Genomic DNA, 13,204 nt, shown 5'->3' with positions numbered 1-13,204 from the left:
CGGGCAAGGGAGGGGATTGTCCTGCTCTGCTCTGAGCTGGGGCAGCCTCACCTCCAGTGCTGGGGGCAGTTCTGGGTGCCACAATGTAAGAGAGACATTAAACAATTAGAGACGAAGGAGGACAACAAAGATGGTGAAGGACCATGAGGGAAAGTCATATGAGAAGCAGATGAGGTCACTTGGTGTGTTCAGCCTGGAGAGGAGGAGAGTGAGGAGAGACTTTGCCGCAGTTACAGCTTCCTTGTGAGGGGAAGAGGAGGGACAGGCACTGATCTCAGCTCTGTAGTGACAGTGACAGGACCAGAAGGAATGGCTTAAAGTTGTGTCAGAAGGGTTAAGTTGTATATTAGGAAAAGGTTCTTCACCCAGAGGGTGTTTGGTCACTGGGATAGGCCCCCCAGGGAAGGGGTCACTACACCACCCTGTTTGAGATCAAGAAGCATTTGGACAATGCTGTCAGGCACCTGGTGTGACTCCTGGGGATGGTGCTGTGCAGGGCCAGGAGCTGGACTTGATCCTCATGGGTTCCTTCCGATGCAGCATATTCCATGATTCTATGATTTTTTTGATTCGATGATTCAATGATTCGATGATTTGAAGATTCTGATTCTATGATTACACTATTGGATCATAGTTCCCCTGGCTGTGTTTGTACACTTTTTTTGTAGACTGTTCTAGACAGCACTGAAATGATCTAATATCAAGATAAACTCACTGTCACCCACCTCTTGTCTAGATAATTTTGATTTGTTCTATTACACGATACTGTCCTGCAAACCAGTCTGTGGTGCTGCAGCCGTGGATGGGATGTACTGTAATGCAGTCCATTCAAACAGAACTGAGCAATGAGATGCAGGAAGTTCTTAAACCTACTTTGGCAGCAAAGCCAATATATCTTTTATATATTATTTGCTCAGAGACTCTATTATATTTCTTTAATATTTCTCAATCCACTCTCTTTACCAATAAGAGATAAAAATGTTAATAAACTTGTTTGGTGTATCTGGGGAGTCCTAGAAGCTATTTTGCCCAAATGAGAAAAAATGAAGCACTGTTGAGTTGTGTTCACTCTCAACACCACCACATCTCTTACCATTATTAGATATTTTTCTCTAGACACTGAAATACATCAGTTTCTGTCTCTATTATGTTCTTCAGATACTATTTCTGAAAAGGTTGCATTTTTGAATTACCCAGACTGCAGAAAATCAGAGCAATTAAAATGCATATATTCTGAAACACATTAAATTGGAGTCTTACGAATTTTACTGGAAAGTTATAAATTTCACATATGTCGTAAAAGCAACTAGTTAAGGCATTTTTTCATGTATGCCTGTACACTGAAATCTGCTTGGAGACCATCTGTGTATGGATAATATTAACAGTGAATATTTAATGCCAGGTTTTCTCATAGGCTAGCAAACATACCGTGATAGACAGCAGGTTGAACGTGAGCCAGCAATGGGCCTGTGCAGCAAAGAAGGCCAGTGGCAACCTGGGCTATATTAGGCAGAACACTGGCAGCAGGTGGTCCAGAAAGACCTCCCATAGGTGAGCGCATGTTACACTGACAGGAAATCTCATCTTTTGTTTCCAGCCAGAATAAACTGGGATCCGTCTGATCCTCAGATCATTTCTGAAGGGCTGTATGCAATTGCAGTGGTGTTGAGTTTCTCACGGATAGCCTACATCTTACCAGCTAACGAAAGCTTTGGACCACTGCAGATATCCCTCGGGAGAACCGTGAAAGACATCTTCAAGTTTATGGTGATATTTATCATGGTGTTTGTGGCTTTCATGATAGGCATGTTCAATCTCTATTCCTACTATCTGGGGGCAAAACAAAATGAAGCGTTCACAACGTAAGTACAGCTGATTAAAATGTTCTCTTAACAATAACTCAATAAAATACTAAATGTTCTTTGCAATGCTACTGTATTTTTGGTTGTGGGGAACTGAGACCTCTTTATCAAAGTGAGAGAAAATAAGTCTTCAAACAGATGGAGATAGACAGGAAAAAGTACCGCAGAGGTTTGGACTTGTGTTTATTTATAAATTAATTAGGATGAAATACATTCTGATTAGGTTAGTATTAAATTAACTAACCTAAAAAAAAAAGTCACTATTCCCACACCATGCCTTTACCGTGGGATTGTGGAATAGTAAAAATTCAACTGGAAGATTATGGGCCATAAGACTAGTTTTTTTGAAAATTGATGATTTGCCATAAGATATCCTGTCTTCTTCATAGTTTCAGAATATTTGTCATATTAATGGTTAAATAATTCCCAGTAAGTGAACTAATGGTGCCATTTAAATAGAGTATTTACAGGTTAATTATTTTTTAAAATTTACTTTAAAGTTAACAGCAAGCTTGTAGCATGTAGATTAAAGTAGTTAACAAGTGAATCATTGTAATCCTTTTGAGGAATGGATGTATGATTCCTGAAACCATCTGATAACCAATCAGCTGGCTTTTTTGTCAGTCCTAATTTGTTATTATTTGAATTTTGTGTTATGAAACAGCCTGTACCCATGAAATTAGACAGTCTACTTTTATGCACTGAGGTAGAGTTCAACATTATAATAATGGAAAAATTTGTACACTGTATGAAAATGATAACTAGCAATTTCTACAGTAAGAATATACAGCTTTTCTTCAATAACATATGCATGTGTCCAATTTCTCCTTTTAGTGTTGAAGAAAGTTTCAAAACGTTGTTCTGGGCTATATTTGGACTCTCAGAAGTTAAATCAGTTGTTATCAATTATAAACACAAGTTTATTGAAAATATTGGTTATGTTCTTTATGGAGTCTATAATGTTACCATGGTCATCGTCTTACTGAACATGCTTATCGCAATGATCAACAGTTCATTTCAAGAAATTGAGGTAAAAAGTCCATTTATGATAAAATATCATTGTATTTACTGTTACAGCTAATTGTATCAGGCTCCTGGAAATTTTTATTGTTGACATCTGATTTAAGACAAGTACCAAATAAGCTTTTGTAATATTTTAGAAGAAAATATTCATTCCACTGTCCATTCTTACTTTAAAATACCTGGCAGTTACTTGGCTGCGTGTACTTGAAATAGTAAGAACCAGACTGAAATAAGAAGGTACAGGTGAACTGTGTTACGTTTCTGAAGAGTAAGAGCTACACAGTATAACTTTGTGAATCTTTCATTTGCCTCACTGTAATTACTTGATTAGTGTCCTTCTTGCTTGAAGGATGTTCTCTTTTTTGTGTCTCCATCTTGCAGGCAAGTCTGCATGCTGTGTTCTTCTTTCATTGAAACAAAGTGTTGCTCTAGACCTCTGCAGTGAGCAAAACTTTACTTGGCAAAGTAATCAACAGGGCTACTGAAATCCAGCATGACCTTTTGCATTCCATGGAAAACAGAGGGCTAAATCATTATCACTGTTTAGGAAAATGTAAGCAGGTCTCCAGGAGCTGGGCCATCCCAGACTTTCCTAGGGGATGCTCCTGCCAAAGCAGCAAACTTAGGTTTGGTTCTACTTTGGTCCCACATTCTGGGCTCTGACTGGGGGCCATAGCATTGTCAAGCTAGAGCAAGAGCAACACATTGTCTAGGGATGTTCTCATTCTTCTGGATCAGGAGGCCACAGGGCAAATCTGTCAGGTTTGGAGCATTAAAAATACAGTGACTGGACAAAACAGCTTCTAAAAACAAGTACAGCAATATTGAGTCAAGACCTTCAACTGACATCAGTCCTTTCTGCAGAAAACCCTCTTAAACTTTACAGGGAGAAATAAAGTGAGTGTTTTGGTGATCATAAATGATAAACCATGCTGATGATAGTATTTCTGGTTTAATCATATAATTTAATCATATATTCCAGCAAAGGGAAGGAATTAGGTAAGAATCACCTCATCTTTTTTAACTTCATATTTAAAGAGGCTATAGACTAGTAATAGAGTCTGTCATTGTGATCCTGTATTGCAGACTATTATCACTCACTCTGGAATAAATGATGCTTAAAGAATTAAATAATTCTGATGTTTAAAGAATTAAATAATTCTGTTCTTCTGCAACTGCATTTATTTTAGATGGATTAATAAGAACAGTTCCATTCACTGAAATTTTGGTTTTCATAGATCTTGTTCTGTTTGAGATTTACTTCAGCCAATTACACTTAAAACACACATAAAGTTTAGCTAGATCATCTTCAATAGTCAAAGTGGTATTAACAGTGTCTCAACTGCTTGCTTCTGTTTTACAGGATGATGCTGATGTAGAATGGAAATTTGCAAGGGCTAAACTTTGGTTTTCTTACTTTGAAGAAGGGAGAACTCTTCCAGTACCCTTCAACTTAGTGCCAAGCCCAAAATCTTTGCTGTATCTCCTAATCAGAATCAAAAAATGCATTTCTAAACCATTTTTGTGCCAAAAGAAAAGCTTTCAGGAAGATGCAGAGATGAACAAGGTAATCATATCTTGTATATACTAACTGCTAATTTTAGAAGATAATTTTTGATTTAATTTTTATTGTTGCCCTGCTTTACTCATGTATTTCCCAACATGCTTAATCCATACTGAAGTCAGTCACTAATGGGGGAGAATAGAATAGAATAGAATAGAATAGAATAGAATAGAAAAGAATAAGAATAAGAATAAGAATAAGAATAAGAATAAGAATAAGAATAAGAATAAGAATAGAATAAGAATAAGAATAGAATAAGAATAAGAATAGAATAGAATAGAATAGAATAGAATAGAATAGAATAGAATAGAATAGAATAGAAAAAGAATAAGAATAGAATAAGAATAAGAATAGAATAGAATAGAATAGAATAGAATAGAATAGAATAGAATAGAATAGAATAGAATAGAATAGAATAGAATAGAATAGATGTGTTGAAATCCCTGCTAAAGTTCAGGTCCAAAGACATTTCCTGCTTTCCCCTTATCTGCAAGTCATTTTATCCCTGAATGCCATCTAGACAGACAGACAGACTTCTCATAAACACACACCTGCTTTTTTCAGTCACCATCTGTTCTTGCATGTGCTCCAAGAAGTTTCATTTTTTATTCCATTATTTTGCCAGTTACTGAAGGGAGGTTAAGTGGCCCAGGGTTGCTCAGTTCACAGTTTTGACCTTCTTTGAAGATGGATCTGACATTTGCCTTTCTCCAGCCTTTGGGGAGCTCTCTCAATACCCGTGGTCTTTCACAGATGATAGCATATTTGCAAAGGGTGCATCTGCTCTCTCAGATGTAGCTACCTGTGGATGTAGCACTCTGGCCTTGGCTGCGTCAAGTTCTTCCTGTCTCCTCAAATGCCCTCACTAAGCACAGAGGCCTGAGAGACCGCTGAAGCCTGAGGCAAAAAAGACATCAAGTCCCTCATTCTTGACTTCATCCAGGTGTCACTTAGATCCCTTTCCCCACTGAGCAATAGGCCTGCATTTTCCTTGTTCTGCTTTACACTGCTGTTGTAGCGACAGAAGTTCTTACTGCCCTTGCAAAATGTCAGCTTAAGACAAGCTTTGTCTTTCCTAATGCCACTCTCACGTGCCTGGGCAGTTTCCAAGTTCTCCCTTGGTAACCTGTCTCTGCTTCCACTGAAAGTGCCCCTTGCTTTTATTGTGAAGTATTTTGTTACCTGTTTTACTTACACAGCTTCAGTAAAAAGCACTTGATTTGATTCATTGGACTTGCTTAGAGAGTTTATAGTTGGTGTATTTTTCCTACACTGTCTTGGTATAAATCAAATCAATTGCTTTAGAAGAACATGGAATGTTAGGTGGTATTGGAAAAGTAAAGATTGACACTATTCTAGCACTATTGCAATGTGATAGGGAAGTAGAGTTGTGCAAGGCAGCTGATCGGATGTAGTGAGTAGAATGGTGAGTATATACTAAAGTACACCAAGAAAAAAAAAAGTTGGGATTTGTCATGGTGGCAAACCAAAATTTTCTTCAATGGAAATTTAAGTGTGGAAGGATCTTTTTTAAAATGGGCTGTGGTCTGAGCAGAGGCCTGTTCAAGGTTAGGAGTTCCTGAGTCTGCAGTCAAGAGCCATTAGTTATTAGATTGGGGACCAGTAAAGAATTTTTTGTGCATCTGTCAGTTCTCTGTTGCCAATGTGACCACCAATGTGATTTTTCACACTTATTATCTGAAGAGTAAAAGAGAAAAAAAACTTACACTCCTGGAAGGAAAAAAAAGGAGTTTTAGGGAAAATTCTTGTGCCTCTGGGTAAGTTTATACAGTTTATGAAAATAAATATGGGTATTCAAAACACTGTCACCGAAGTCTAAATTGCTATTAAGTTCAAATGTCTCATCTCTATTACCAGTAATTTTTCTAGTGTTTCATAGATCTCACTTAATTTTATTTGGGAAATCTAATCCTAAATGTATTTAAGACCTGACAGAAATGACACTGCATTTGCTCAGGTTTTTAATCAGTCTGACATTTGCAAAACTTCTTATCAAACTGCCTGATGCAACTCGATTTTAAAACCTGTATGAGTGATAAAGTTATCACTAAAATACTGTGCATTTGAGGAGATGAGTATAAACTTAAAATTGAGTGGTGGGGGAAAACAACAAATGGTTCTTTTTCTAATTCACTAACTCTAGGAATTTGAAAAACACATAAGTAAGTTACAAGCTTATTTTAATGACATTTTGGCATGAAATTTATGTTCCCATAAAACAGGTGCTCTTATAAGTCCCATTTATACAGCCTAGGGAAAGAAGATGTATTTTTACCATTCCGTTGAAACCTAGAAATTCATGTTTTCTAGCCTGTTTCTAGAAAGGTGCAAAGTGTAGTAATTACTAGTTCTACATAAAACAGTAGCAGCTTTTTCAGATTTTACAGCAGTCCCTTAGAAAGAGAGCTGTAGGGATGCAAACATTGTTTATCAGATTTCTTCCTAGCCGTGAATTAATTTTAAGTCTTCAAATATTAATGCTTTACACTCAGTGCAGGTTTTGGTATAACTGATCCTAAGTGAAATGTGCTTGCTCCCCAGCCAAAGCAGCTATAAAACTGCAAATCAATTTAAAAAAAAAAAAAAAAAAAAAAAGCTTTTACGTTGAAAAACATAAAGCATCTGAGTTGTATTTATTAATTTCTCAGGTTTTGCAGCAGATGGTGGGAGATGATTACATTTTTACTTACCTTTTGGGCTGCCAAATGCTGTGGAGCTGGCTTTGAGGTGTTGCTATCCTGTGCACTTCCAAGAGGTAGCTAAAGTGGTTTTGTGTTACCTTTTGGTCCACTGTTGATGATTCATTATTGTTGAAGCTGTCATCGCATCTTCTCAAAGCCACTCTCAGGCTTGAGGGATTCTGACTTTTGATTCATTTAGTGCTGAGCTGGTTGATGCTGCTGTGACTGCTGAGCAAGGGGCTACCTGTGCAGGGAGCTGCTATAAATGAAATGAGCTGTGGAAAGATAAGAAAAGATTTGGCAAGGCCAGACCCAAGACGTGATGGCTGTATTTGTGCTAGTAAAATGTGGGTAGCATATCTGGGTATTGAGGCCAATTCAGGAATGGCTTGCCCCTATTCAGGTAGTTTTCCTCACAAAGTAGGAAACCGTTCCAGTTGTTCCAAACTGTGCCTAGGAAGAGAGTAGGTTGTTCAGGTGTAAGTCCTACCTGGGAGGACGGTAAAAGTCAAGACAAACTACTTTGACTTCTACTCTAAATTTAAAAATTGCCTTGGGATTGAGGAAGTTTATTGCTCAAGTGTCACAGAACTTGTTTTTCTTCCTGAGTTAAATATCAGCATTGAGAGATGATACACTGAAATTTTTCTTTAAAAATGGCCCTTCAAAAAAGAAGTGAGGGAAAACTATTTATTGAAGTAGCTTTAAGCCCTCACTCAAACAAGAAAAATATGTTAACTTTAACTTTCCTGGTGTAAAACAGTGTTTCTGAAATTTTCACAAGTGACATCTGGTTATAGGAGCGCAAACCGAATCACTTTCTGGGAACTCTCCCTTCTGATCCAAGAAAGTACAATTTTTTGGAATTTCAAGTTGGAATTTCAAGAAGCTTCTGATTTAAGACATTAATCAAGTGCCCAACAAAACAACTACAATAATTTAATTACTATTCTGATTGCATTGAATTTAAGTAACACAAGAAAATAGCAAAATGAGAGGCGAGTTTAAAGATGAAGGTGTTTTCAAAGAGAAATGATCCATATATCCAGCATTTCATACTTCACACAGCATTCTAGGAGAAGAGTTATTTTTCTTGGGATTTATATCATTGTTTTATTTAATTTGCATAATTTACCTTCTGGTTACTCATATTCAATAAATGTTAACTTAAAAATTCTAATTCTAGGTCAGTCATCTATGCGACAGGCTGAGTGTACTCTAGTCCTAATTGTGGAGAAAGAAAAAAGCCATAGGCAGGAAGCTTAAAGAGAATTTAAAGAGTGCTTGAAGAGAGTTAAAAAAAAAAGTTCAGATGTTATAATGAAATCTTGGCAGTCTCTGCCACCAAGTGGTCATTCAGCAATTTACAGTGAATCTTGTGTCCTGTTAGTGGTACACCTAAGATCTAATGAAGTTACGCACTACTGATTTACCTGCCAACTTTCGAGGTGCACTCTGTAGCTAACTAAAAACACATTATTATCTTAAGAAACGTGCTGGAGGGTGAAGGTTAAGATAAAGGCATTACACTGAGCCTGGTGTTACAAGTTTGCAGTGTCATAACTCATCTCTCCACATATTACCAATTTTGCTATTTCAAGTGAAAATCAAATTACTGTTAATCAGTGGATTAACTTTTGAGGTGAACCAGTGTAACCTAAGATTGAAACTGGTAGCCAGCATGACATATTGCTTTTAAAATATGTAGTAAAATACACGGTAAATACCCAAGGTAAACTCCCTCTGCTGCTGCAGAGAAAGCGTGGTCTTACTCTTATTCTACTATATTATTTCCAAAAATGGTGCATGAGAAATCCACGAGCTGAAATAGCAGGAAGATTGGTTTCCTCTTTTAACCCAGTACTATAGATGAGGCCCAAGAGAGTATAATTAGTTCTAAACTCCTGAAAAACATAGTGATTGTGTAAACTCACTAGCCATTATTTTTTTATTATAAATCAGATACCTAGTTTAAGTTAAAACATTTTGATAAGACTGTGTTTTCTAATCTGTATTCAAAATATCTGAAGTAGCTTTATTCAAGCACAAAAAAATAACTTGCTCTTTTTATACATCGTTAATTTCCATCCACATGTAGATAAATACATAAGAGAAAAATTGCTTTTATGTTTATACTATTTATCTTTTATCATTGCTTTTGCTTAGTCAAATAAACATAGTCTGAATAGATAAATAATGTTTTTTAAAAATATGGGCAAATAGATTCGTGAATCCTTCTAAAGAACAAAAAGTTTCCCAAATTCAATGTATACTTTATATAAATTGCTAATGAATGTCTTTTATCAATAGATGTAATCCATTTTGTATCAAAATACAAGCCTGATCTAATAGAAGGTGTCCCTGACAATGGCGGGGGAATTGGACTACCTGTTTTTAGATGTCTCTTCCAACACAAACCATTCTATGGTTCTATGAAATGCTAAACAAAAATCTAATAGTATTCAAATTATTTACACAGTGTACAGCTGCGTGAGCATCGAATCGTGCCGTACTTTTGTCCCCAACAAATTATATCTCAGCATACCCCACAGAGTTTTTAATAAGCTTCAGAGTGCCCCAGTCTGCTTATCAGTAGATGTTCCATATATTAGGACACAACACAGAGAGGTTGAATGGAAGTACAAAATGATCGCACAGGATTTGAGACACTGCACTGATAGTCCCATCCTTTGAAACAGTAAAATTTTTGTTTAGACCATGCATAATTTCAGGGAACTGAGTTTTTAGTGACAGTCCCACTTATTCCTCATCCAGATCCATCATGATTTATATTTCTTGCACTGCTACTTGTTGAACTGGCCCCACTCTTTATCTAAAGTAATACCATTTGTTTTACAGTTTCTATTCGCTCTTACTGTAGCCCAGTCATTCAGCTTGAGTCCCAGTTCACCATTTTGTGATGCCTCCGGTTTTCTGTCATAGGATATATACATGATATATATATATATATATAGATCTTCTATTTATTTTGTACTGTAAATAATGTTTCCTTTTCAGCTTGGTCAAAGGAAGCAATCGAGTATAAGAAGCTCAGATGAAATCCACTTAAACAGTTTAAACAATCCTCCAAGACAATACCAGGTAAAAAACAGTTTATTTTTAAATAAAATCATGTAGTAGTAGAACTGGCAGACTGATGGCATGAGGACAGTGTTGAATTTATGCTAAACAACATGAATCAAGAATAAGTCCACAGACCTTGTATATATCAGAAATAAATTAAACGGCTTAGGTATTTGCAGTATAATTTGAGGGTGTTTTTCTCTCCTCTTTGTTTCTTAAATGGTACCCTTATAGTCAAATATGTTAATGTGCTTTAGAAAAATGTTTTTAATTTTAGAGTTGAGTTCTAAACTGCACAATGTGAATTAAGAAAACCAGAAATAAACCCAAAATCTTCCCATTCCATTTGCTGAAGCAGGTCAGCTTATTGTGGCACACCTCTACATACAAATGCCTCAAGCACTGCTCAGCCTTTATCCCATCAATGCAGTCTGGTTTTCTGTCGCCTCCTAAACAACTGCAATGAGCCTTTGTGCAGTTAAATATAAAGAGACGCAGCACAGTCCACATAATTCTCAGCTATTCTGGTCCTGAGACTGCTTCTTTCTTTCCTGTAATACTACAAAGTGGGTAGAAAGAAGAAGGAAGAGCTGCCTGGGCAATATAAAAAAACCAATTTGAATGAAAAAGGGTACAGAAAACAAGTATACTTTATTGACCACAAGATGGAAGAAGAGATTTTCCCTTGGGCAGGCTGGCTCTGCTCCACTTTTGTGTTATGCAGTGTCTACACGAGTCTGTTCCAAAAGCTCCCAGACTTTTTCACAGCCAATATTGTTATGATGCAGGGATAGATACTAAGATTAAAATTCTACCCCATAAACTTGTAGGGTGGCTTGGTATTTGAAACATTCTTGTATAGTTATAAAAAACAGTGCAGCTGCTGACCTTGCAAGTGTGACTGTAGTGATGGCCTGGGACCACTAATCTGGGATGACTCACCTCAAAACCAGCTCGGGTCAGCTCTGTTATTGTGGAGACAAAAGCAGGCATATAAATCTACGAATGTTTTATATCTTAAAATGGAAAAGAAAAAGTATTCTGTTGTCGTGATCTACGCCCTATGAAAATATTAAACCTGAAGGCAGAAAAACATCCTGAAATGATCTTGGATACCTTGTTCTTTTTAAAGTAATTTGAACTAATGAGACAATAAGGGCCAGAATTCATTTTTTCCTGGAAAGGTAAAATTGACAATAAATTTGCTGGCCTAGATTCCCCTTATTATTAGCAGAGAGGTTGGTCATTCTCATGGTATGAGCTCTTTGATCAGTTTTAGTTGTCTCAGATGAACTGTGCTCTCAGATTTGTTCATTATCCATAGAAGGAAATAAAGGTGACAGATATGTGTATTTATATTAGAGAGTATCTGTCTTTGATTAGATTAGTCCCAGCTGAGATACTTAAATGACTTAGAAGTTTGGATCTCATTTTCTCTAAGCAAGCCCTGCACTGGGAAAACATAACTTAGCAAATATATTAAAATAAGTTCAAATAAACTGACAACAAAAGGGTTTCGTGATTAGCGCTGCTAAGCCAGGGTCATTATCATCTTTGGGTAACAATAAAGGCCAGATGGCTTCATCTACTTGGAGATCAAAGGTGCAACTGTGTTAATAGTTCTTACAGGCTCCAGTAGTGGATTAAGGCTTTTGAATTATAACATTCATAAGATTGTGTTTAGTTCTCTAACTTTCAAGTGTGTGTGTGTGTGTGTGTGTGTATATATATGTATATATACATATATGCAGAATCAAAGAGGTTAAATATCACCTAAATCAGAGATTTTTACATTCAATTTCTTTAGCCTATAAAGTCCTTCACTGACGTATCTGAGTGCAACAGAAGGTAACAGAGATGTCATAATTTAACCCCATCAGTCAACTAAGTACCACACAGTTGGTTACTCACTGTCCCCACACTTCCAACTGCATGGGATGAGGAGAATCATAAAAGGTGAAACTTGTGAGTTGAGATAATAATATCACACTAATTTAAATAAAGAAAAAAACCTAGTAGTTGTGGTAGTAGCAGTAGTAAAAAAGTAGAGAAGGAGACATAGAGCAGCAGTGATCACCCCTCAAGATCAAGCCTCCCCCAGTGTCTATACTGAGCATGATGCTCTATGGTATGAAATATTCCTCTGACCAGCTTGATTCAGCTGTCCCAACCATTCTCCCTCCCAGCTTCCTGTGCTGAAAAAAAGGCATTGAAAAGTCCTCGCCTTTGGGTAATCACTGCTCAGCAACAACTAAAACACCAGTGTGTTATCAAGACTGTTGTCATACTGAACCCAAAATTCATACTGTACCAGCCACTAAGAGGAAATTGAACTCTGTCCTAGCTGGAACGAGGACAAGAGCTCTGACTTTGAAATATCGTAACAATACTAGTCCAACTAAGAAAACTCTCTTTTCCTTTCTTCCTTTCTTCCCTGCAGAAGATAATGAAGCGTCTTATTAAAAGATATGTGTTGAAAGCTCAGATAGATAAGGAGAGTGATGAAGTCAATGAAGGTATGTTGATGAATTGTATGTTTCATCAGAGAATCAAAACAAACTAAAGTAATTACATATTTCCAAAAGACGTAATCCCCTTGACATGTCTGCAAGTGCAAGAGGTAAAATTAGCATGCTATTGAAGAGGAGCTGGGGTTTCTGTCTCTTCTCTCTCTTCAGAAACTATCACTGATCTGACAAGCTTTAAAATGTGTTGCTATGTCTAGTAATAATAGATCATAGAATAGTTTGGTTTGGAAGGGCCCTTAAAGATCATCCAGTTCCTTAAGGATCTGGTGGGCTGGGCAGTGCTGGATTAATGATTGGATTCAGTGATCTTAGAAGTCTTTTCCAGCCTTAGTGATTCTGTGACTATGATTCTGTGATCTCTCTTGCAGCAGAGCAGCATCTTCCATTAAATAGATCATGTGAGTTTTGCGAGCTCTCACCCTTTTGCCTTCAGATTTGTTT

The 13,204-nt window shown here is 36.8% G+C and overlaps 1 protein-coding gene across 1 annotated transcript in view; it reads left to right on the top strand.

The window, feature by feature from the left end:
- TRPC6 (transient receptor potential cation channel subfamily C member 6) overlaps positions 1-13,204 on the top strand; it is a 79,342-nt gene that overhangs the window by 63,122 nt on the left and 3,016 nt on the right. Inside the window, exons 7-11 of the mRNA XM_040055288.2 lie at positions 1,598-1,862; positions 2,697-2,892; positions 4,249-4,452; positions 10,170-10,253; positions 12,676-12,751. Coding sequence (XP_039911222.1) covers positions 1,598-1,862; positions 2,697-2,892; positions 4,249-4,452; positions 10,170-10,253; positions 12,676-12,751 — 825 coding nt within the window. The remainder of the gene's footprint in view (positions 1-1,597; positions 1,863-2,696; positions 2,893-4,248; positions 4,453-10,169; positions 10,254-12,675; positions 12,752-13,204) is intronic.

Source organism: Hirundo rustica, chromosome 2 (assembly GCF_015227805.2).
Source record: "Hirundo rustica isolate bHirRus1 chromosome 2, bHirRus1.pri.v3, whole genome shotgun sequence".
Taxonomy (NCBI): Eukaryota; Metazoa; Chordata; class Aves; order Passeriformes; family Hirundinidae; genus Hirundo; species Hirundo rustica.
Note: the sequence above shows the minus strand (reverse complement) of the source record. Positions and strands in the feature narration are given on the sequence as shown.